The sequence below is a fragment of the Mytilus californianus genome, unplaced genomic scaffold (genome assembly GCF_021869535.1).
Source record: "Mytilus californianus isolate M0D057914Y unplaced genomic scaffold, xbMytCali1.0.p SCAF_85, whole genome shotgun sequence".
Taxonomy (NCBI): domain Eukaryota; kingdom Metazoa; phylum Mollusca; class Bivalvia; order Mytilida; family Mytilidae; genus Mytilus; species Mytilus californianus.
Genome location: NW_026262740.1, coordinates 275,753 through 302,717, shown reverse-complemented (window position 1 = coordinate 302,717; position 26,965 = coordinate 275,753). Strand labels below are relative to the sequence as shown.

The window sequence follows — 26,965 nt, the reverse complement described above, 5'->3', positions numbered from 1 at the left end:
TTTATTTTCCGACTTATGAGTTTGAATGTTCTCTGGTATCTTTCGTCTCTCTTTCCACACTCTGAATAATGTTTACCTTTGTCTCAACATATTCTTAACATTCTGAATGTGTCTCCATATGTCCTAGTTTGTGTATCATTACAAACACGTTATATACATTTATTGCGTCCGAAGCATTTTTCTGGATTTACCTTTATCCGGAACGCTCAAAGCAAAATATTTGAAAGCCAAGGATTTATAACCGAAACAATTGAAACATTTTTCTGTGTTGACATCTGCCATTTTTGGGTTGTAAAATCATCTTACCAAGTCGGGAATATGACAGTAGTTTTCCATTCGTTAGATGTGTTTGAGCTTTTGATTTTGCTATTTTATAAAGGACTTCGTTTTGAATTTCTCCTTGTGTTCGGTATTTTTGTTATTTTACTTTTTACAATTTAAAGACTACTGACTTTTAATAAAAACCAAATAACATACTGGTCCAACAATTTTTTGTAACTCAACGCTGTATTTAAATTTTCAATGGAAACTTTTTTTTCATCTTCAATTTGAAAATTGTTTTTTTATTCAATAATTTTATAATTAAACAATTTGTTTTTAATCAATTATAATTATTTTGAATTATCTGAATTTAAAAAAAAAGGATACATATATATATTTACATGATATATTTACTTGACATGTTTGTAATGGTCATGTTAATATAGATTTAGACTAGGTAATACTCAGAATGTTAGCATTGTTTATATAAAAATAAGGAAATGAGGTATGATTGCCAATGAGACAACTATCCACCAAAGTTCAAATAAAGTGGCCCCCAAGGGTGACTGGGGAATAGAAGTATGGTCACCATTGGTCTTCCTCCGACCGGCAGTAAAACCCGTGCTAAAGTGGGGCGTCCGTTTGGCTGTGCGGGATGTACAAATTTGCAGCCACGTCCGGTCAGAATGGGGACGTTAAATCCGATGCCTCGTGTAAAGAAAGTGCCACGCTCTATGCACGTTAAGAACCCTTGCAACAACTCTTTGAGGGGTCCGTAGGTGACCTGTTGCAAGGCTAAATTTCTGTCCCTATCCAATATACCCTCATTTCCCGTGGCAGTCTAAATTTCTCCGACCTTAATCCCTTAATCTATTACAGAACCTACCTATTGTATTTATTGTGAACTTGTTCTCGTCCTGAATATGCATGAAATATTTGCCACTGGACGTTAAGCAACCAACAATCAATCAATCAATCAATCAAATAAAGTGGATGTAAGCAATTAAAAGCAACCGTACGGCCTTCAACATTGAGAAAAAACCCATACCGTAAAGTCGGCTATAAAAGGCCCCGACATGAAAATATAAAACAATTCAATTGAGAGAACTAACGGCCTAATTTATAAGAAAACAATTTACGAAAAACAGATATGACAGACACGAAACAACGACAACCACTAAACTAGAGGCTCCTGACTTGGGACAAGCACATGAAGAATATGGCGGGAATAAACATGTTTGTGAGCACTAAACCCCCCTCCCCCCTTTCTTTTTTACCTAGGACAGAGGTGTAACATCACAACATAAGAACAAACTATAAAAATCAGTTGAAAAAAGTTTAACTCATCAGACAGATAAAAAGCGGAAAAAAACATCAAAAACATCAAACATAAACACAGACCGGACGTGGCATGGTATTTATTCATCCCTCATCCCTAACAACAAAAAAGATACTAATTACAGATCTCAGAGTACTCGCAGATTCTGGTAGCTAGTTCAAAGCCAATGACTAATACATGAAAATCATGTATCTGAGACTAAAATATCAATCAGTACACATCCAACATTTAATGGATTTAGTGTAAAGACGTCAGGTTAATATCAGAGTTAACATTATCCTTTTGTGGTAATTAAGATAGTAGGTCAAAGACAGAGGGTAGATTATAATTATTAATTGGAGTTTAGATTCAAAATAACCAATAACAAACAAAAAAAAACAAAACAAATGTGGACAAAAAACAATTGAAAATAAAAACAAATTGTTTATTTATTCATCAAATCATGCAATGTTTAAGATGGAAAAGCTTTATTATTAGTATAATAAATAATAAAAAAGAATATTGGGATTTGTTTTTACCATTCAAGATTTACAACCATGACATTAAAATTTGTTTGTTATTTCAAATTTCATATTTGTATTTTTTGATCAGTGCAAATACAAATAAAACAAGACGACGATTTGTATTGAATTCTTGAATTCAAATTAGAGCAAAAGTTATAATAATTTTCCATATTTGATACAGACAATGCTAATTAGGTTTCGCTTATCATGCTTATTTGACTTTAACATATTAAAGTGAACTCGTGAAAGTTCACTGGAAAAAGAGAGGCGGAAGATTGTGTACTACCGACAGTTATATGCGTATCCAGAGTTAAGACAATCACACTGAGTAAAGACTGTTAAGAATGTGTTGAGAAATATCCAGACTGTGTTAATTAAGACTGTTGAGGAATACAAGTGACAATCTTATCAATTCATAAAGATGCTGTTTAAAAAACATACCTCATTCTTTATCCATGGCGAGTATATCTTTTCAGATCGATGTGATTTCTTGTGCTGAAGACAAAAACACTCTTGGTCTCTTGTCAATTTATCATATGCAAATGTATCTTTGTAATAATGACCATCACTGCATTTGAAATGGAGTTTTAAAGATATTTTCATTCTGTACCTCTCTTTTATGTCTTCAATAAGTTGTGTTACTTCACTGTAGATATCGCTACACGTGCTTCCAAATCCCTCCTGTTCGGAAAACGACACAATTTGAAGAGCAATTGTATCAGTCGACACGGTAACTAGAATCTTTTTACAACCAGATCCGTCAATGTCAAACATACAGATGCCACGGTATAAAGCAATACCACTAAATAATTTGCTAGGATCATAGTTTCTGATAAACCAGGCAGATAGATGGTTAAGAAAGAAGGTGGAAGAAATTCAAATTTAAAACAAAGCCATGAAGTCCTTTTGCATTTTCCTGTACTAATGCCAAATGTTTTGCATACATCCTCGAACTTGGCTGACGGCATCATGCTTGGCATTATATAATTTGAGTTTTCAGTTTTGACCAATATATCAAGCTTTTCCATAACTTTATGTAAATTATTTGTCTGTCCTGAAAACTGACTATCTTTTGATTTGAGGAGTTCTGCAATTAACGATTTACTTATATTGCCTTGTTGTGTAAACAGTGTCCAGTCATCACGGTGGTGCAATCTGCTGTTATCAAACCTATCTGAGACTAAACATCGGAAAGCATCTGCTAACCACTGCGGATTTAAAATGATCAAATCTCGTATATTTTCAAAGAAAATAATATTCCCTTCATGATGCTGAAATCGTAGAAACAACAACAATTCGTTCTCTTTTCGTAAATTGATATCATGATGTTTTGCCAGTTTGAACATGTCAGTAAAATTAATGAATTTTTTTCCTTCTTTCTTATTAATATCAATTAAATGTTCTAAAAGAATCCATTTTAACGGAAAGGCTTTACCCCAATTATTCATTGTTCCTGCTGTCTCGTAAATAGCGAATCGCAGCTTTTCAAATTCTTCGTCAGTATCCATTATATTTGACAGATAAAACTTGTTGTGCAAGTGATGATGTTTGCTTTGATTGCCCAAAACTTTGTCTATTTGATCATTTAATTCCTTCTTTCTCTTCTTAAAATCTGCCTACAGAAGATAAACCAAGTTTGTCATGTTTGATACTTTAAATGTAACGATATTGAGAGGACTTCAAAAGATGATAAACTTCCAATATACATTACCTGTATCCCAATGTTTCACTACCTGTGATGACAATTCTAAAGGACTTTAATTGGTCCTCTATAGTTGACTATACGGAGTTGGTTTGGGTTTGAAATTAAGGTCGGATGAAGACCCCTATGTTTTTATTTTTTCTGTTGCTTGGTCTTTATGGCGAGATGACTTGGATTTAGAAAAAAAGGAGTCGACTAGTAAAATTTACATCAAAGAAACTAAGCTACAATATTTTACGGTCGTCGTGCGTTTTGGTCTACGAAAGACTCATCAGTGACGCTCATATTCAAAACATCAATGCAAAAGATTATTAGTTGTGTTTTAACGCCACTGTCCAGGGTTATGGGAGGGTTGATTTCTAATAACTTGTTAACATCAATGTGTCAGTGGTTGTCGTTTGTTTCTGTGTATCCTATTTGTTTTTCGTTCATTATTTTTTACATAAATTATGCCGTTTGTTTTCTTATTTGAATTGTTTTACATTTGTCATTTCGAGGCCTTTTATAGCTGACTATGCGGTATGAGTTTTGCTCATTGTTGAAGGCCGTACGATGACCTATGGTTGTAAATTTCTGTGTCAAGTGGTCTCTTGATTAGGGTTGTCTCTTATTTTTAAGGTACCTGTCCAAAGTAATCCAATTGTCGGGGTTGATGTTTTTCATGATTGTCTTCCATTATTGTTGTATTTTAAATTATGCCTTTGACTTTCTCTTTTGAATGATTTTGTATTTTGTTATTATGCACTTTTGTAATTATTCACTTTTGTTTTATGTCGTATTTTATCGATATTGACAAATAAGCCACATCTCCTTATTTCTATGATAACGTTACGATTAAGAACGGATACTTATAAGTCAAGCCTTTTAAAAAAGTCGGATATAAGTGAAAAACAATGTTCTACAATTTTATTACCTCGTTATATTTATCTTTTCCAGTAAAAACTAATAAAATCGGAGGATCGAAATATCCATAGCTAGCTGGTTCGTCGGTCGTTCGATGGCAATGGATAGAATCAAACCAAAATTCAACATACTCTGAAACATATCATAACTGTTAAATAGGTAATATTTAAAGACTTTCTAAAATAATTTAAACACAGGGAATGATTATCTCTTACACACCTTGTTAACTAAGTATGATACTAAAGAAAAAAAAATACCAATTTTGTATAAGAATATATGTATTTTTTTTTAAATTGTTTAGTACATATGTAGCTCTTTCCAGCTTTATAAACGATTATGTTTTGAACATCCATTTCGTAAAACTAAGGACTTAAGTTGACACATATGTAGTCAAATTGAAGGTTGATCTTTTAAATACTTAAATAAATCAATTGTGTTCTTACAGCAATTAGAAATTTTATACATTTTATCGTACGATAATAAAAATAAAAACAAATCTGTAATTATATTAACTATTCTGCTACTTCATTAACGCCACAATATGATAGGTTGTAAATTAGTAAAAAGAAAGAGGTTGCTAAAATTAGTATACATGAGGTTGTTTTGATGTTTTATTCACGTATAACATGTATAATCTACAACTCTTTGAATGCATTGCAAACCCATTTGTCTTTTAAAAACGTTCTGGTCGTTCGAACCATGAAAAAAAGTGTAAGATACTGATATATATTCATTGAAACTAAAACAACATAAAAACTGACGTTTTCGGTTTGTTTTTCATCGACCAATTATTCCGACCAGAAAACTGATGTCGTGAAACTGTTCTCATAAATATATATTCAAATTGTCTTTCATTCCCGCTGAACACAATATTACATACCCTTTAAACAATTGTGTACCAGTAACATCAAATTTTCAGAAAATGATTAAGATATATCTTTCTTTTTAATGAGATAATATAAATAATAAAACAATAAATTGATAAATAAACGATTCGATAAAAAACTTCACGTTTCAAATATAGTTTTAAATTGTTTACTTTACACAAACGTGATTATATTTTATAAAGCTGTGACTCTGTTCAATATTTGTCAACTAAATGCTACCTAAGTCGGTTTCTTCTTTTTTGTTTTGATGTCTACACATCTTAAGGTTTTAGCTTTTGATCTTTTACATGAAATGAAATTGGTATATAAAATAATGTTACTTTAGTCTGTATCTTAGCAGGGCGCAACTAAAAAATATAAACATTTGTTCCTGCTGTCTCGTAAATTGCGTAAATTTATACTCTACATCTTTTTATATATAACTTAAAATCTGATTTTGGTATCGCATTTGTTTTTCTGATCAGAAAACATACCTCCAATATGCTGAAAATCTGCAGAACATTGCGATTGATCTTGTTCACTTAATATGTCGTTTTCCATATCTGCAACTACAAGGTATACTGCACTACTGGTCAAAAATGCTTGATGTGTAGCATAAAATTCTTTTTGTCCTGCAAAGTCCCATAATGCACATAATGCATATAGATTTCGTGGAGATTTTGCAGTTGACTTAGAAAACACATTAGCCATCAAATCCTTGGGCATTACCAATAATGAAGGCTCATTCTTATTCTGAATTAGTTTTGTGTCGGTTTTCCTGTCTGTTTTATGAGTAGGCGTCTTATCAAGATGATTTATAGTACTATCCTTTGTCTGATCTACCTGCATATTTTCAGTGTCTTTGTTGTCGGCTAGGTCATCAGCTGTTATATCCATCGGAAAGGCATGGTTAACATCAATTGACTTATTTACTAGCGTATTGCTTTCTTTTTTTCCTATTTGCGTAGGTTTATTTAAACTTTTTGTTCTGTTGGCACTTTCTTTTTCCACCATTTTTGTTTTCCCATTTGGACTCAGTGCTCTATTAATCCGTTCCTTCTTGTCATCGAATTCTGATACAAAAAAATAATTTTTTGAATATTTTAACATGATACCAATTTAATACAAGTTTCAAGGCAATTCAATGGCATCATAGAACATTTTCCATACCATAAATGTGGTGGAACTTTTATATTTTTTATTCATTATAAGAGTAGAGATTGTTACCTTTATTAAGCTAAAATCAGCATTACTTGAAATGAAATTTCTGTGTTTCCATGCATGTTCAAAGTACAGCTCATTTATATATTCAAATTTTCTTATCTTAAGTGAATTTGGTTGGAAAGATCGTTAATTGTTGTCTGAACAATTGGTTAATTGTTAATATTTCTCGTCTTCCCGTTCTTGATGGTGACCGTAACACTTAGGCAATGTCAATTTCAGTCGTCTTTTCTCATAACTGTGTGGGAGCAATTTTTCTATAATGAGCACACACCCTGTTAATAAAGATCACACAGTGTGAACATGCACAAGCGTAAATGAATAGTACTATATCAAAAAGACGTGGTCCTAAGTCAATGATTCCGAGATTTAAGAACATCCTCATGTCTCTTCTCTAATTGGAATTGCTAGTTCACCTGTTAATGAGGAACCAGATAGAAAGTTTATTTAAAAAAATTTGAGATGAAACATTAAAAAACAATCTTTACGTGACATATACTATTTTGTCTATTCAGTATATTTGTAATGCAAAGTATATTTCGTTACATATAAGTAATAGTAATCAGGTGTATTCGATTTAAATATAAATTCATGATCATTATTTATCACCACTGAGTATTTATATACCTTTGCCGATTGTCCATTTTCCATCTTCTATGTTGATTTTGCATCTACGAACAACAATATCAACACCATCTGTACTAGAAACATCAGATATGCTTTCATTGAATAGTCTTCTCAAGAGGCACGTTTTTTCCAGCCGATTCCTTTCCAACTATCATAATTCTTACAAAATACCTTTTTTCAGTTTCTGAATTTTGCAAGAGCTTATTGAATATGAGTATATCTCCTGTAAAATTAATAAATTTCTAGGTAAATTAAAATAGAAAATTGGATTTTCTTAGCATAAACAAAAAGGTTTATAGCGGCAATTACAAAATAAAACATAAATAAACACGAAACATTTACACTCAGAAGGGGAAAACACTCTCATATGTAGTCTCTGTATCAAATTCGACAAACAATCCTCAGGATATAATGAGCAATTTAGAAAAATAAATGTTTTGGATTCATTTGCGGTTGCGTGTAAGTAGAGATAACAAGAAAAACAGTGTTCGGGGATATAACTCTTTCGAGGAAAAGTTTTCGGTCAAAAGCGTATAAACTGTTCGATATCATATACAAATGATATACCAAATATCTGAGCGACATCATGCGAGACAATAAATTCTCGCAAAAAAATTATTTTGGCGGAAGAAAAATAATAATAATCGGAACGAATTCAAAAGATCTTTCTTTCTGTGGAAAGACATACTGATACAAAACTTCTGCACATAGTTTTTACATAAGACTATGTTGTACTTTTTGTTAAGTAGACACTGAATATGTATCAATTGTACTTTCCGAGAAAAGGCTCATTCACTTTATGTTCAAGCACCGTTCACAGTATATGTAGCAGCTGTAAGGGAGGTCTTTATATCGTTCGAGTTCAGAAATGTTTACTCCGTACGCGGGTGAAGTTTGTATGTTGCCGCTAAGATGAGGAAAATTTATAATTTCGAAATTGAAATCGCCTCGTTTGTCATAGATTTTGGTACTGTGATGACCACTGTAGTCAAAATCGGGGTATGTTTTTGAAATGAGGTGGAGGAAAAAGTAAAATCACAAAAATACTGATCCCCGAGGAAGCGGTATCTGTGTTTTTTTTTAATTCCGAGTTTAGGAGAATATACTAATGGAACCCGATCAGAAATGTTGGGATTGTCTATGAAAAAAAGCATCAGCAGTATAACTGTATGTAAATAAAATGATCTAGCTCCTTTGATCTTCTTAGCAAAGAAAGCTATTATAATGCACCTGCTAATTTGACGATGAGGGCATATTTCATTACATACCCCCAAGGGTGACTGGGGAATAGAAGTATGGTCACCATTTGTCTTTCTCCGACCGGCAGTAAAACCCTTGCTAAAGTGAGGCGTCTGTTTGGCTGTGCGGGATCTACAAATTTGCAGCCGGTCAGAATGGGGACGTAAAATCCGATGCCTCGTGTAAAGAGAGTGCCACGCTCTTTGCACGTTACGAACACTAGCAACAACTCTTTGAGGGGTCCGTAGGTGACCTGTTGCAAAGCTTAATTTCTGTCCCTATCCAATATTCCCTCATTTCCCGTGGCAGTCTAAATTTCGCCGACCTTAACCCCGGACACCCCTATTACAGAACCTACCTATTGTATTTATTGTTAATTTGTTCTCGTCCTGAATATGCATGAAATATTTGCCACTGGATGTTAAGCAACCAACAATCAATCAATCAATATTTCATTACAAATAATATAATTGACATTAAACCTTTAAACTGATGAAAAGTGCGACGGAAATCAAATGGAATTGTCGTATTTAATTCAAAAATTTTCTTTGTCTGTTCTAAAACAAGACAATTTGATGGTTATTCCAACCCAGTTGCCAGTATTTTAGTACTGGCATGATGGACATATTTTTATTGGTATTTTTGGGTTAAAAAAATCATATTATTTTAATTGAACGAATGGGTCATCCTTGTGCATAGTTCATGGTTTTTTGGATAGGAACAAACATAGCCTTACGATAGGCCACATACAGACCCCTTAAAAGGTTGTTGCAAAAGTTATAAACGTGCAAAGAGCGTGGCACTCTTCCTACACAAGGTATCGAATTGAACGTCCCCATTATATCCGGATGTGGCTGCGTAATTTTGCATCCCACACAACCAAACATGCGCCAAAATTTGGCAAGGGTTTAACTGTCGGTAGGAAAAAGACCAAAGATGACCACATTTCTATTCCCCAGTCACCCGTGTGGCCTACATATTATAATAACTTACTACTACGAATTTTTATCCATCGTCGCTCAATTCCTACTACAATAATCAAAACAGCGACTGAAAAATAATAAAATTTTATGTTAAGAATAGAAGTGTTCGAATGTAATTGTATGTCAGATATCACTACACCAATGAATCTTATTGTTAAAATTCTCTATTGAAAGAATATTAAATACAATTTTACATACACATTTTGTAGATAGGCACAATGGGAGGCTTAAGATCACGTACAACTGGTTTAACATGTTTAATTGCACTATTCTATTAGGTCTATTGAAGTATTTATACATTCTTTGCTCTCAATTTGGGTTTGAGCGTTCCTATTAAAGGTTTGTTACGGACGCTCCAAATTACAAAAGCTTTAATTTGGTTCCCTAGTCAGACTATCAGGACTGTGTTGTTGGTAACTTAGTTATTAGAGGAGTTGTGTGTTGCTGCTGCAATGTCCAATATATGATCACATTAATTTGCGTATATCATATCACAGTTTTTACGTTACTGTCCTGGTGTGATTTCCACACCATTTAAGTGATTTTTGATTGTAGAGATATTTCATCATTTAATTATTACCTGAAATATCATTGAAATGTCTTTTGGGGTAACTTTACTGTTTATAAAATGTTAAAACATTCAACACACTTTTTTTCTTTCCACAGACATAGATTTCTATATTCGTATTTGGTACACATTTTCGGACTGTTCAATTATAAATTCTCCAGAACGTTCTCTAACTGTTCTGATTTTAGTTTCACTGATGAGTCTTATGTAAACGAAATGTGCGTCTGCAGTACCAAATGATAAGCCGGGTATCTCTGAAGACATTAGCAAAGATGCCGGGCAATATAGATCATTTAATGCTTTGCTTGTTTCCATTCTATATTTTTTCAAATTGCGTTCTAAATACTTTGGCAATTCTATTAAATTGGTAGTTGGTCGTTTTCTATAGCCTCTTACCTACATCTTTTCCTGCTATTATTTTATTCTTCAGTGTAGTTTTTGCTGGTACTTATTACTAATAGTGGGCAAAAACACTGCATGATTTATCTTTTTTATGATTAATTTATTTATTGATGCTACTTTTAACTCCTAGTTGCAATTGTTTCAGGCATATTCAGGTAAAGAAACTATTAATTATTACTAATGTAGGTTCTGTACGGTTGGACAAGAAAGATGATAGCGGGAAATGTGGACTGTAACTCGAAAACAATAATATGCTGGACAAGGGCAGACATTTTGCATTTCAACTACCAACTACAGATAACACAAAGAGTTACTGCTAGGTTCTTTATCGTGCAAATAGCGTTGCATTCTCTCCACATGAGGTTTTGGATTTACCGTCTCTCTTGTGAACAGACGGCTGCAATTTTTTCATCCATAACTGCCAAACGGCCGTCTTATTTCGAAAAAAAAACAACCTTTGTCTATTAGTCGAAAGAAGAACATATTTCTATACCCCGGCTACCGATTTGGCTGTTTTTTTTTTTTATCTAAATAAGGAACTATTTTCTATATCAAAGTGTGGTAGCCTTGATATATTTAATGATTTGCTTATACCCCGTCTCCAACGAAATTATTTTTTGGAGTTCCTAAACAAAGTCATTGCTTTATGTTTTGGTGGGATAATGTTTTGATAGCGTGTAACATGTTATGGGTCAATGTTGTATCTGTTGTTAGAATTTTGGAAATGGATACGGCTACCATGAAAACAATAAAAATGTCAAAACGCGCCAAACTTTATAAAAATTTATAGAAATATTGACTTGCATGTGAAGAGTCTATATTTGACTTTGGATTTTTCAAAATGGCCACAGTTTCTATGGAAACGGCTAAAATATGAAAAATTGAAAAATATGTGTCTTCATGTATACATAAAATTTGAAATTTTTAAACTGGCTGCCGGTACTATGGATTCATCAAAAATGTAAAAAATAAAATTTGGTTTTTTATGCCTAATTTGAGAATACCCGAACTGACACTCTATGTAATTATTATACAGTGTTGGTTTCCATTATAATATACAGGTTTTGGATCATTTTAATCGTCTTCGAAATTACATGGAAGCGGCTTTTTCCTAAAAATCGTCAATATAGACCCAATGGTAAACACAAAAGTAGGATTTTTTAAAGATCATTAAATCAAATATGAAAGTTCTGGATGTAGATATGTTGCCTTTTTATTTAAAGATGTGGAATAGTTTTAAACATTTTCGAGTTTGGCAACGGTTGTCAAATAATTCAAAATGCTCCGAACTTACTGTCTTTGCCATGGAAACTGCAATGTATGGAAAAAAGTTAAAAGCTTAAACCTGAAACTTAACAAAGATGTTAACTACCAGGTGAAGATGTGGCATTCGATTCAGGAATTTTCAAAATGGTTGCCTTGTAGTGGCAATTGGCGGGGGAGAGACACCCTAGTTGTAATTGTTATAATGCCTTCGACCCTCTTATGGGTGTAACATGTGCTAAATAAAGTTAGTATTTAGTTAAATCATGTACCCTTAAAATATATTTTAGAGGTTGTGTGAACCTCTTTATGGTTTATACTTTATCGAGCATAACCACGTCGTCTTGCTCGTTAAAGATACAACCTTATCACATGACGCAAAAGGACTACAGTCAAACGCAGTCTTTATACAAAAGCAATTAACATGTTTTTTGTATGAGAAGGAGAGTGGACAGTGTGTTGTTCTTTGTTAGAATGTGTAAAATGTTTAGTAAATTTCTAACAGACTCCTTCCAAACCCGTTAAAAAAAGATTGCAGATAAAAACAAAAATTCTGAACATCTCTTAAATTAAACTGTTCATATATTTAGATATACTTACAGTAAGCGAATAACAATATCAAAACCCATGTAGCTGCTTTGGTGCGATATTCATCTACAATTACACAAAACAAAGTCTTTGTTATGAAAGTATTTTGTATTGTATGGCATTTCCATCTTCAATTGAATTAATTTATAACTCTATTACTAAAACACAATTCTGACGAGCAACATCAACATTATTATTATTTCAATTATTTTAACGATTTGTTTCATGTATCCTTTTATGCGTTTTTTTAAATAATTTTGTTGAATTTTGTCCTTTTACTATTTTGAGGATGTTTGCCCCTCTGTTTAAAAATTACAGACTTTCCAAAAGACTGTTATATATTGATAATACATCGATAATGGACCTTAAAAAGAAGAAAAAAAATGACAAGTCTGAGATATAATAAAGTGTAAAGTAGGCGGGTAATGATTCTCTTTAGATTTTTCATACACCAAAAACTATCAAAATAACAAGGATTTTATAAAATTTTAAAAAATTGCTTTTTTAACTTTATAATTAAAAAAATATCAAAAGAAATGTAGGGGTTAGCGGGCAATATTTGCACTTTATAGATAAAATTAGATGATTCCAGATATCTGACAGAAACACACAAAAACAGGAGCAGCGAACATCATTAACAGCCATTTTTTATTGTCGTTTTGGGCATCAACCATAATTAAGAAAGGATACTTACAAGGAAGCATGTAGTAAAAGTTATGATAATGACAATTATGAAGAACACACACCAAATGCTCGTCGGGTAGCAATTTTACATTTATATGGTACAAGATTTAAATCCTTTCAAGGGAAGAGCCCTTGTTTGATATAATGCTACCCATATTTTTCATCAATTCTTTCCTTATATCAATTTAAAACTTTGAGATATTCTCATGATTATTTTCAATTCGTCCGCCATTTGGGTCATACGAAATTTTACTTTGTGGAGAACCACACTTATTCCCGTAACAACTACAGCGAAGATTATCTCATCAAAAAGTTAATTATTTCAATCGACAGGATATTTGTTTTGTTTTGTTGATTGATGTTTAAGCATACAGTCGGTAATCCAATGGGTACTCATTGTGAACAACTATTGTCCGATTAATTTTTGTAATCGTATGAAGCTTAATTCGTACAAAACTTTCTCAAAGACAAAGAGCAAAAATCTTCTAGCAAAGCTCTTTTATTTAAGTTTTAGATACGAGCACATTGATAGTGGCCTGTCACTCAATAACCAACATTGCAATGAGAGCTTCCATTTTATATAACCTAGTGAAGTTTAAAGATACTACAGAAAGTTGTAGGTCTGATCCATATTTCCTCGATACTTAGACAGATGGACGACTTCAAACTAGAATTTATAACAAACGAGATGATTTCATCTTTCCAATTGTCAACTTCCCATTTTCCAGCAGTAACATACCCTTTGCTCCGTCGTGTGGCATTTACATATCTCATTTAATATGATGCACTCATGCAAGTTCACCCTATACAGACTTCGTTAACAGGGGTTTGTTCGCTCTTTAAAAAGGCTCAACCAGAGTTAGAAGGAACTACATACGTGTTACGGTCATCATCACGAATTAGTGTACCAATACGATATGTCGAGATGTTTTTGAAGTCTTAACTCTTTAGATGTCGGTTAAGTCGTCTGAATTGTAATTTTACTAGAAATATTATATTACCGATTTTGACATTTGACTGAGTTTTGGTTCGCATGATGGGTGATGCATGCAGCCGTTCTGGCTTCTTTAAAAATTCGAGCAATTCCCTTAGGTTTTGTGTGTTACCTTGATTTGTCTCTTATGCATTGATTTACTGGATTTGAACATCGGTAAATTACTGTCCCCACAATTTAACCGTGGATATACGTACGTTTTATTAATCTGTTCAATTGCTTAACAATCCTTCGAATATTTTGTTTCGTAAAATCTAAAACAGACTTTGGTTGGTGATATCGAACGACATTGACACCCGAATCAAATCTTTTCTTAATAGAGATATCTCTCCAAAATGCGTTTTCAGTCTTGCATCTCCATCGTACACGTTCAATATATTAAACATATCTGTGGTCTTATATCCCATGAAAACTTTCTTCAGTTTTGACTGATTTTTTATTACTGCTTGTATGAATCATTACAAAAAACTTGTTATCTTAGAATCTGTTTAAGTTAAGGAAATAGATAACAATGGGATGGACTTTTCATAAACGAAATGTGTTTAATCTATATTCCTTATTTCATAGAAAAACTACATCAGAGCATAATACAAACAATCCTGTGAAACAAGCTTGACTTTTCGTTTATCTGAAGTACTTTATTATATCATTTACTTCACTTAAAAGTACCTATAAGCAGCATAGTTCAGTGGTTGTCGTGTGTTGATGTGGTTCATAAGTGTTTCTCGTTTTTGATATAGATTAGACCGTTGGTTTTCCTGTTTGAATTATTTTACACTAGTCATTTTCGGGGCCCTTTATAGCTTGCTGTTCGGTGTGAGCCAAGGCTCCGTGTTGAAGGCCGTACTTTGACTTATAATGGTTTACTTTTACAAATTGTGACTTGAATGGAGATTTGTCCCATTGGCACTCATACCACATCTTCTTATATCTACTTAACCCGTTTAAGGCAAGCTATCTTTTTACACAGGATACAACTTTATGTATACAAGAAGCAGTTAATTTTCTAGTTTATTTCATTAAATTGTTCCAAGTAAACATCAATGTGGATGTAGCGGAGAAATATATCTACTTACACCGGAATAATATACACCCATATAATTATATTTGAACTGATGATTTGTTTTAAAAAGTTAAATAACAAAAATGCCGAACTCCAAGGAAGATTCAAATCGGAAAGTCTCTTATCAAATGGCAACATAAAAAACTTAAACACATCAAACGAGTGGAAAACAACTGTCATATTCCTAATTTGGTACAGGCATTTCCTTATATAGAAAATGGTGGATTAAATCATGATTTATAGCTAGCTTAACCCCTCGCGTGTGTGACAGTCGCATAAAGTTCCAGTTAATTAATCTAGTTTTAATTTTCACAGATTTTCCACTCCTAACTTACTTGGATTACAAAAAAAGAATGTTTAATTGAACAGTCCCTAAATATATTTATTATTCATAATCGTTTGACAATTTAAAGAATCTGTTTTTTTTTCAGAGATATTGAAAGGTATATCAAAGGCGGAAGATACCAAAGTGATAATCATATTCATAAGTCGTAGACAAAACTGACAACGCCGTGTCGTACAAAACTTGAACAACGCGTTCAAGATTGACTATCAACACATAACGACAGAGCATCAATTACTCCTTCACTTTGTATTTGATTTGGCAGTCAAACTGATTTGATTAGAGAGCAACTGATAACAGAGGCGAAAGATACCAAAGGGACAATCAAACTCACAAGTCTAAAGAAACTGACAACGCAATGGCAAAAAAAGAATTAAACTAACAGAAAAAAATAACAGTACATCTCAGGTGCTCCGGAAAGGTAAGCAGATCCTGCTCCACATGTAATACCCGTCTTATTGCTAATGTTAGTACAAACTCGGTGATAAGGCCACAGACCACACTTAAATTTCTCTATTAGTTCTTTATAACGTTTTGTCTTATTAACAAAATTGCACCTAACCTTTTTGTTCAAATTTTTGTGTGTGTAATTTACAGTACTGGTCCAAAAATATATCCAACATTCAGAAAGATTGCACCCTAACATCTCATATGGAGTCATAAGTCAAGAGATGTTCCGAAAACTGTAACTATTACCTTTTTGCATATGGCCTAATAACTCTTTCCATATCAAAAATCAGTTAAAATATAACATCCAAAAATTTATTTCAGCTCTTTTCTTTCATTTCCACCCCACAAAAAATAAGAAACGAATGAGAAAGGGAAAGAAAAAAAATAATGAAAAAATACACTTTAATTAAAGAAAACTATTCGTGGACAACGAAAAGCGGGGTCATTAATTGTGGTCTCGGGCCTATTAGGAGTCAAAAACTTCCATGACCAATTCTGATAACACTTTGCATGATTTAAGCTTAGTGTATTATGAGATAGTTTACCTAGTTTCAAAGCAATATGATATCAATTATAGAAAATGTGGCATTTTTTTATATCTGAACTTTGGGTGCTTAATTGTGATGTTGAATTAGAACAATTTCAACTATCAAATTTGGGCTTTGAAAAACAAAAATGGAAACAGATGTGCACTTCTTAATGTCTATGTTTAAGATATTACCTTTTTAAAGCAACATATAGCAAACTGAATGTATCAGACTTAAATGAAGTGAGGCCTTATATGAAATGTGATATTTTCCACTTACAACAATTTTCTGAAGTTGCTAAGTTATAAAAAAAAACTTCTACATATAATAAATGTACTTTTAATGGAAATATACGTTTTAAATAGAATAACACATGTGGATAAAATGGATTTAAGCAATCTCAAGCTTAAAAAAACAATTTGTCAATTTAGGCCGTACCCCATATTTGCATATTAAAAAGCATGTCAATGATATGGGAGATGGAAATATGCTTCTTTTTGCTAAAATCTTTGCTAAGTTATGATGAAAAATGAAGCCTGGATATAACAAGACTGTTGCTTTCAACTTTATATGTAGACAGTATGGTCTGATGCAAAGTTTATTCACTTTACTGTTAAAAACCGGCATGAAATTTCAGCCTCAAAAGGCCAATATGTTAACCACTAGCTATCCAACTAAAGAAAATAAAGGTAGTCTGTGAAACAGACAAGATAAAACAACCAGTAATAAGTGCTTTTGATACAGATTCAGTGAAAATCTGCTAAAAGGAATTCAACTTGTATGTGCATAGAACCTTATATGTCACTTGCTTCATACTGACCTGTAGACTTAGACCATTAAAACAGCACAATTTGCTCTCTTATTCTGTTTTTATCTACTTTTCTTTGTGTGCAGAGTTCACAAATGAGTAAAACATAAATTAAATACCACAAACAAAAATAGAAAATCTGAAAAACCTGTCCAAGAGAAAGTAATCATGCTTCTTTTTTAAAAAATATTGAAACAACTTAAAAAGTTAAATTTTGGGCATGTAGCTGAAATGTCACTTTTTAAAAAAACTTCTATCAAATAAAAGTGGAAATCAATTATTTTCATGTAGTTTGACAAATTAATACCAATAGATCATTCAGGGAAGTTGTCAAAGTACAAATTCAATATTTGCTGAAATGCACCTCTTAGGCCACATACCACATTTAAATTCCTTCATTAGTTCTTTATAACGTGTTGTCTCATTAAAAAAAATTCACCTTATCGTTTTGTCCAAATGTTTGTGTGTGTAACGAACAGTACTAGTCCAAAAATATATCCAACATTCAGAAAGATTGCACCCTAACATCTTACAAATTTAGCCAATGCACATGCATACCCCTCTGGACAAGTCAAGAGATGTTCCTAAAACTGTAAATATTACCTTTTTGCACCTGACCTAATCACTCTTTGTGACCCGGATTTGTTTCAGTTAAATGGATTTATGATTATTGAATAGCGGTATACTACTATTGCCTTTATTTATTTCCATATCAAATCAGTTAAATGGATTTATGATTATTGAACAGCGGTATACTACTATTGCCTTTATTTATTTCCATATCAAAATCAGTTAAAATACAACATCCAAAAAAATTTATTTCAGCTCTCTTCTTTCATTACAACCCCATAAAAACTTAGAAATGAACGAGAAAGGGAAATAGAAAAAATAAAGAAAAAATACACTTTAATTTTAGGGAACTATGTTCTTAGACAACGAAAAGCGGGGTCATTAATTGTGGTATCGGGCCAATTAGGGGTCAAAAACTTCCATGACGGTCAACCAACTCGTGATGGCGTCCGTAAAATTTACGAAGAGATGATTTCAACTTCACCACTTAGAACTCTTGGTTTAATAGCTTCCTTGTGATGAGCAACTAGGAGATTTATACTCCGTATGCTGGTGCTGCTGGAATGTTTCTACACTTGGGAAGCTGAAATAATCTCTTTTGTCGCAAAATTTTGTTTTCAACCAACCATCATTGTCAATTTGTAGATGTAAGTTAAGATATGATGTAGGCTAAACTGTATCTGTTGTATCCTTGATCTCAAATTCGACGGGATGCGTTCAACATAGTCACCAAATTTAGAATTTTTTAGTGAGAGAACATCATTTATATAGCGGAAAGTGAAGTTATGTCTTTTGTAAACGAATCAAGCGTCTGGTGAATCAAAAATCACAATCTTTGTATCTGTTTTGTCGTAAACATATGATATATCGACTTTTATTTAACAATTTTTCCCTTATTTGGTCAATTGTGATCGTCGGAATAGGTTGTTCGGGAACATAAGTTATCTTTCCTTCACTACAAATTATATTCTTTACAATTGATTCAAAGCAATCTTTGAACTCTGGAAAGGAGTAAGTGTTCTTCGATTGTGAAGTCAAGGAATCCCCAAGGGTGACTTGGGATAGATATATGGTCACTTACATCGTCTTCCGAGCGGCAGTAAAACACTTGCCGAAGTGGATGCGATTACTTTTTTTTTCCAATGGCAATCCAAATTTCCTCGACCTTCATCCCGGACGGACTCTTATTACAGAAACTACCTGTTGTAGTTTATGTTAATTTGTTCTCGTCCTGAACATGAATGAAATATTTGTCAATAAACGTTAGTCAACCACCAATGTTCTTTCCTGAACATAAATGAAAAAATTTGCCACTAAACGTTAAGCAACCAACAGTCAATTGATTAAAAAGTATGTCCTGTAATAGCGGTCGTCCGGAATTACGTCAGGTAAATTTTTAACTGCCACTGGAAAATAAGGGTTTTATTGGATAGGGGCAGAATGCTTGCCTTGCATCTGTCCACCTACGGACACTTCATAGAGTTGTTGCAAGGGTTCTGTACGTGCTGAGCGTGGCACTCTATACACGAGGCATAGGATTTCACGTTCCCATTCTGACTGTACATGGCTGCGTACTTGTACATCCCGCACAGTCGTATGGACGCCCCACCTTGGAAAGGTATTACCCCCGGTCGAAGAAGACCACAAGCGACAATTGGTATATTTCCCAGTCACCCTTGGGACAATAAACAATTTAATTAATGATATATTAGTTAAAGCTTTAATGGTAAACGTTATTGATAAAATCATGTGGTCTGCATAAAGTGACGTTGGGCATAAACATTATAAAACTGATTTCAAAGGAAATATTGTGGCAGTCTTTGATTTTCGGAATGAGCTAACATTTAATATTAAACATTTACTATATTCTCATATTATGACAATGTATAAAATATACACGACTTATTCGTACTCCTTATATTTTCAATAACGATATGTTTTGTGACCATTGTAAACATCTTTCATAATTCTGAAAGGGCATTAAAAATTTATAATTGTTAAACATAAAATTGCATTCACGAGGCTTTTAAGATTATTGTGTCTTCTTTCTTTCTTTTAATTTAGTAACGATGAACACTTGCACAACATTCACAATGCAAAGCAAAAAGTACTCGATTATATTATGTATAAATTACTTTGTTATTTTTGATTGATTTTTCTATACCAGGTTTTAACTTACTTATATGAGCATAGTTTAGGTTGTATTTGTAGTTGTCAAACTCAATGATCTTTATTGTCCGTGATATATTAAACCTGTAAAGAGAACACATACACATGGCTATTGTCGCAGACTTCTGTACAGAGATCAAATTATAGAAATATTCATAAAAACATTTAGTAATCTCAATTGTTATGAAATGTACATTTCTTGAGTTTTTTGTGGACTTTTCTTTTATGATTTACACAGAAGTTAAACGAATGAAATTTCAGGCACTTTTTGTTGTCATACACTAATACACCTTCATCCGTTTGGTATTGATATAAATTTTGGAATCGAAAGTCATTTGCGCAACATTACAACTCAGATGTATGTTTTTCTTAATGAATCCAAAGAAACATAATACTTATATATATTATTCTTTATTGCAAAACAAACAAAAAACAATTTTGGTCATAGCAATACAGACACAAAACAAACATAAGATAAACTCAGCAATGATAAGATACATGTTATATTCCATTTGATTATTGATACTAGATTTAAGAAGTTTGTATAGATATATTTTATTATTTACATTACGGTTGTTTATTTTATCATTAATAATAGTTTGGTAATAGTTAATAGAACATTTTGTTTTTAATTTGGGTTTTAACCTTTTAGTCTGTTTTAAAACTTTAGTTTCTTCTATAAGTTTGATGGTAATATTTATTTCTTGTGACACATTTTTTGCAAAGGTATACCAAGAGTATGTTCCTTCAGTATCTAATTGTTGATTTAGGTTAACTGCTTCATTTAGGAAGTGGGTTTTGATTTTCATTATTTAATCTAGATAGGTACATCATGGTTTGGGTTTTTATAAAAGTTTTTATTGGCAAAAGTCCTAGTTCATTTTAGATTTTGATTCTAGATTTCAAAGCTAGATTTTGTGTTGCTTCTTTTCGTTCCCGGTACTTGATTAACAAAATGCAGCTGTTTTTTTTTCTAAAATAGTTTTATCAATGAAATGAATGACATCTGGTGTTAAGTTATTTTTGTTAGCGCACAGTTTAGCTCTATAAAATTGAATACAAGTGTCCATATAACATATTTCACTATTATATGTTAGAATAGGTATAACCAATGTTTCAAAAAGGTTGCAGGACACTCTCACAGGAAGTTGTTCAAAACCTGATGAGTAATATTTGATAGCAAATAAAACTTTTCTTGCTTTTTTTGCACGATATGAACTATAACTAGTTAAACTGCCATTGGATGTTTTAACAAATCCAATGTATTTATAGTCATAAACTTTTTCATGATATTTTCCTTTAAATTTAAAAATAAAGGGTTTATTTATTTTACGGGGATTTAGTTTGTAGAATGGTTTTAGATTGTTTAATTTTAACTGTTAATTGCCATTTATCACAATATTCAGAGAGACTCTTCAAACTTTCTTGCAGATCATTTTCACTTTCTGATAATATAATTAAATCATCTGCAAATAGGAGACTTCCTATGTCTGAATTTATAAGTTTTACAGGGGTACAGTTTTGCCTTTTCAAATATCTGACTTAATTTATTAATAAACTATTAAATAGTGTGGAGCTTAAAGAATTTCCTTGTTCTTCATCTTTATCTGTACTACAATGTCTAATTTTTATGTTTGAAAGAACCATCTGTATAATTGAATTGTGCTGTAATACTGTTGAAGATGTGTTTACCAACTCCTAGTTTACACAATTGACACATTAGCCAAAGAGAGTCAAAGGCTTTTTTAAAGTCAATGAAAATAATGTATATTTTCTTTTTATTTTTATGAAGGTATTTATTTATAATAGATTTAAGGATGAATAAGCTATCAGAAGTTCTATGATTCTCTCGAAATCCAAACTGCGAGTGGTTATATTTGGATTCCAACAGTTTATTGAGTCCATTATTCAACAATGCACTTAATACTTTTGTCAAACAGCTCATTAATGCAATTCCTCTATAGTTATTTAAATCATATTTGTCTCCTGATTTATGAATTGGAATTATATATGAATTTTCCAATAATTTGGGATAGCATCAAGATTTAAGTACAGAATTGAAAAGTTTTGTGAAAGTGTAACAGGGCTAGTGAATTTAATAATCTCATTTAAAATTTTGTCATGTCCTGAAGATTTGCCTGTTTATAGTTCATGTATAACAATTTTAACCTCTGACGGTGTAAAAGGTGTGTCAGTGATGTTTATTTATAGCAGATTTTCTTCAATGTTTTTGAAATTCTTTGTTGACAGTAGAGCATTTTCCTTGGTTTTGAAAATGTTGTTCTAACTCTTCTTAGTTTTAAATATTTTTTTTCAGAGTTATCTTCATGTTTTTGGGTCTTTTTCATTTCTTTAACAACTTTCCAATATTCTTCTGAATTATTTTTTGAGGAGTTTTCAAGTTTTTTAATTACATCTGCTTTATATTTAGCTTCTTTTTTGTTTAACCATCCTTTCAAAAGTTTTTAGAAGATTACAATATCTAGTTTTATATGATTTATTACATGGAATTACTTTTTCTCCAGATGGCATTTATTTAATGTTTTAAATCTGTTATTGCAATATTTGAGCATGGTTGTCTATTTTTTTGGTTTGCTTTTCTTAAAAATTTTTTCTTTTAATTAAACACTAATTTTCAGATAAATTACAAAGAATAGTTGTTAGTTTATTTATTTCATCATCAACACCTCTTTGATCAGTACTGAAGTTTTGCATTTCACAGTCTAAAATATTGTTTAAAACAGTTTCATCTGATAAGTGGTCAAGCAATTTTAGTCTTGATTTTTGTGAGTCCCACTTAAATGATACAGAGCTAGACCAATTTGAATATTCAAAGATATTAGCTATATCTAGATTCATGTACAGTAATAAATGAACATAACAAAGACATAATTTTAGGGACAAACACACACTTGCCTATCTCCTAAGTAACGACTACTTGTCATATTCATGTCATCATAGCATTTCATATCTGAAAAAAATAATTGAGAAGTTTGTTTTTCCTATAAAATGTTTACCTTCTGTACGTGGTTTACACATGGATATACGGAACTTTTCCCTTCAGTTATTGTTATGTTCGGTAACAAATTAGTTTGCACAATCTCGATAACCAGCATGTATGCAAATTCACTCAATTGTTTTCATTGCACTATTTTTTGTTGGTTGTAAACATACACGAAGGGTATGTTTTCTTTATATTAAAATTATATTACTTAGATAATTATGAAATTGTAATAGTAGCAATCATTGACCCACCGTTTCCATATTTATGCCTGGAGGAAGAACATCCTTAGTATTTCGAATATTTCAACATTTAATAAAAAGTTAATGTACATAAAAATGAACGTTGCAATGATAATTGATAGCAACACAAAAGTGCTGACTTCTTGGCTGGAAATATCCTGGGTACTAAACGTTCACCGGCACTGGAATCGACCCATTAGTAGAAAAAATGCCTTATTATATTAAAAATTACAACCTTACTCCTTAAACGGATTTTAGATAAACAGGCTAAAATCTATGTAAAAAAGTTTGATGAAAGTTAGCCTGAATATTTACTGACAAAAATTTAATCAGAAGACAAAAGAATTTAATATATAAAATATTAATGAATTTAAGTAATATTATTTAGATGCTGTTACGTTTCTATTGAAAATTACGATAATGAAATATTGGTCAATGGGATGCTAAACTATACCCTAAATATAAATCTAATAACATATTGTTGGCTTCATCAATAAATAGAGAGACAGCTCCATTGTTTTTATTTGCATATTGATAGTATTTAAACCTGACAAAAATAGAATAGACCCCCAAGGGTGACTGGGGAAGATTAATATGGTCACTACAGTTCGTCTTCCGACCGGCAGTAAAACCCTTGCCAAAGTGGGGCGTCCGTTTGGTTGTGCGGGATGTATCAAGTACGCAGCCACGTCCGGTCAGAATGGGGACGTTAAATCCGATGCCTCGAATAGAGAGAGTGCCATGCTCTCTGCACGTTAAGAACCGTTGCAACAACTCTTTGAGGGGTCCGTAGGTGGCCTGTTGCAAGGCCAAATTTCTGTCCCTATCCACTATATCCTCATTTTCCAGTGGCAGTCTAAATTTCCCCGACCATCATCCCGGACGGCCCCAATTACAGTACCTACCTATTGTATTAATTGTTAATTTGTTCTCGTCCTGAACATGCATGAAATATTTGCCACTGGACGTTAAGCAAACAACAATCAATCAATCAATCAAAAATAGAATAGTAATATACCTTTTAGTCCAACCGTTTCGTTGAATGGATTTATTCCGAGATAGCAAGAGCAATCCTCAGTTGACGGATTGCAGTAACATTGTTTTTTCGAGTTCCTGACAAACGAATATCCTCTATCTGTATTACAAATACATGATCTGTCGACCGTAGAGTTGCCGTTTTCATACGTCTCCTGACCTAGGTCGTTGCAAAATGATTTTTGAAAGATGCAGTCACTGTTCCCTATTGTTCCGAAAATAAAAGGCTGATATCGTTTTACACTACATGTTGCTCTGTTAAAATCCGGCTGAAAGACGTATTTATAACCTGCAAATGTAAGAAACGAAAGTGCTTAATGAACATGCGTCTATGAATCAGGTTACGGTTTTACAGTATAAGTTATATTCCGCTGATTTGTATTTCCCTAATGCAGGTACATGTAATTGTTATTCTTTCACTACAATGTTATTTTATTTTAAATGAAATACGTTGTTAATATTAATGGCTATTCTACGGAAGACAAATTCTTTTTAGTCATAAATCAAACAGTTTTATTATATGAAACTACATTAATTATTAACGTTCAGGAAGTATTAGTTACATGTACACTGGCAAAACGCATGTGAAAGAGACGTTTCATGCCACGCATGTGACACATGTGTGAAAAACACATGTGATACGCATGATAAACACATGTGATCATGCGTTTCACATGTGAATTACATGCGTAAGGAAATACACCTGTAATACATGCGTGATTACTGCATGTAAAAGGCATGATGCCTGTATTAAATATTTTTCAAAATGTCCTATTTGTCCAATACCATGATTGTTGACATGTATCTTAGTTCTCATGGGAATTACATGTGTTCTAACACATGCGTTATACATGTGTTTTCTATATATATACACAGGCAAATTTTGTTCACGTAAAATTCTTGTGCGATTCACCTCAAACAAGCTTATACATGAAACTCATGTGCAATTAATGTGAATTGAGCTTTAACATGAAATTCATGTTAAATTTTTCATGTGAAACTAACGTGAATCAAGCTTTCATGTTAATTTTTCTAAAATGAAATTAAGGTGAATTGAACATCAATCACACAAATTCACAGTATTTGAGCATATTTTAGATAAGTTAATGCTAATCTAGTACACATTCTATTTTGATATATATAAATATTCTTCTTGGTCTTGACTATGTGTTCATACTTCCATTATATTTTACTTTCTTGAAATGTGGATAGTGTCCACATGTGGACACAGATGATGCCCCCCCTTTTGCAGAGCATATAGTTATAAAGGGACATAACTGAAGAACGGTAAAAGTGACGCTACCCAAATTTGAACTTGATCTTAGTTTTGTGGTAATAAGCATTGTGTGTAAGTCTCATAACATTTGGTTGAGGCTAATTTGAGTAGAGAACAGAAACTAAAAATTCAGCAATTTTTCTATTTGTAAACACGCATAACTCTAGAATGGTTGTGTATAAGTTTTATAACATTTGGTTCAGACAAACTAAAGTTAGAGAACGGAAACTAAAAATTCAGCAATTTTTATGTTTATAAAATGACATGACTCAAGCATGGTAAAAGTGTTCTCACCAAATTTCGTACTTAATCTGTATTATGTAGTAATAAGCATTGTGTATAAGTTTCATAACATTTGGTTGAGGAAAACTAAAGTTAGAAAACAGAAACAAAAAATTTGTACTTGATCTTAGTTTTGTGGTAATGAATATTGTGTATATGTTTCATAATGTTTGGTTGGTGAAAACTTAAGTTACAGAATGGAATCTTTCGATTTATAAAGGAGCATAACTCAATAATGGTTAAAGTGACACTACCCAAATTCAACTTGATCTGTGTTTTATCAGTGGAAGTCAAAATTAAACATTGCATTGTATTGTATAAAGCATTGATTGTAGTTAATTCAACTATAATCATGGACAAAGGAAGATAACTCCAATTTAAAACATAACTTGATATTTAGAAGAAAATAAAAATTTTGCAATTTTTCCATTTATAAAGGGGCATTACTCTAGAACAGTAAAAGTGACACCACCAAAATTCAAACTTGATCTGTATTTTGTGTTAATAAGCATTGTGTATAAGTTTCATAACATTTGGTTGAGGCAAACTTAAGTTAGACAACGGAAACTAAAAATTTTGAAATTTTTCCATTTATAAGAGGGCATAACTCTAGAACCGTTAAAGTGATGCCACCAAAATTCAAACTTGATCTGTTTTTTGTGGTAATAAGCATTTCGAATAAGTTTCATATCATTTGGTTGAGGCAAACTTAAGTTAGAGAACAGAAACTAAATATTTTGCAATTTTTCCATTTGTAAAGGGGCATAACTCTAGAACGGTTAAAGTGACAGCACCAAAATTCAAACTTGATCTGTGTTTTGTGGTAATAAGCATTGTGTATAAGTTTCATAACATTTAATTGAGGCAAACTCAAGTTGGAGAACGGAAACCAATTTTGGGACGTACGGACGGACGTACGTACGTACAGACGGACAAGGGTAAAACTTAATGCCCCCACCGCTACGGCGGGGGCATAAAAATATTAATCTATCTCCAAACTCACAATATCTCCAATGCAAGAAATAGGATGCAATAAAACAAAGAAGGCAAGCAAAT

At 32.3% G+C, this 26,965-nt stretch overlaps 1 protein-coding gene across 4 annotated transcripts in view; it reads right to left on the bottom strand.

Annotated features, from left to right (window-relative positions):
- Window positions 1-26,965, bottom strand: part of LOC127713888 (uncharacterized) — a 57,132-nt gene that overhangs the window by 11,488 nt on the left and 18,679 nt on the right. For 2 of the 4 annotated variants that reach the window (XM_052219850.1, XM_052219851.1), the window contains exons 4-11: window positions 24,335-24,640; window positions 22,990-23,044; window positions 20,084-20,157; window positions 12,478-12,531; window positions 9,655-9,711; window positions 6,069-6,647; window positions 4,719-4,840; window positions 2,545-3,719 (exon numbers count right to left, since the gene is read on the bottom strand). In XM_052219850.1, the coding sequence (XP_052075810.1) occupies window positions 2,838-3,719; window positions 4,719-4,840; window positions 6,069-6,647; window positions 9,655-9,711; window positions 12,478-12,531; window positions 20,084-20,157; window positions 22,990-23,044; window positions 24,335-24,640 (2,129 nt within the window). In that variant the 3' untranslated portion in view covers window positions 2,545-2,837. Of the gene's footprint in view, window positions 1-2,544; window positions 3,720-4,718; window positions 4,841-6,068; window positions 7,071-7,422; window positions 7,646-9,654; window positions 9,712-12,477; window positions 12,532-20,083; window positions 20,158-22,989; window positions 23,045-24,334; window positions 24,641-26,965 lie in introns of those variants that run through there. The other 2 variants (XM_052219853.1, XM_052219852.1) reach the window with 2 other exon arrangements.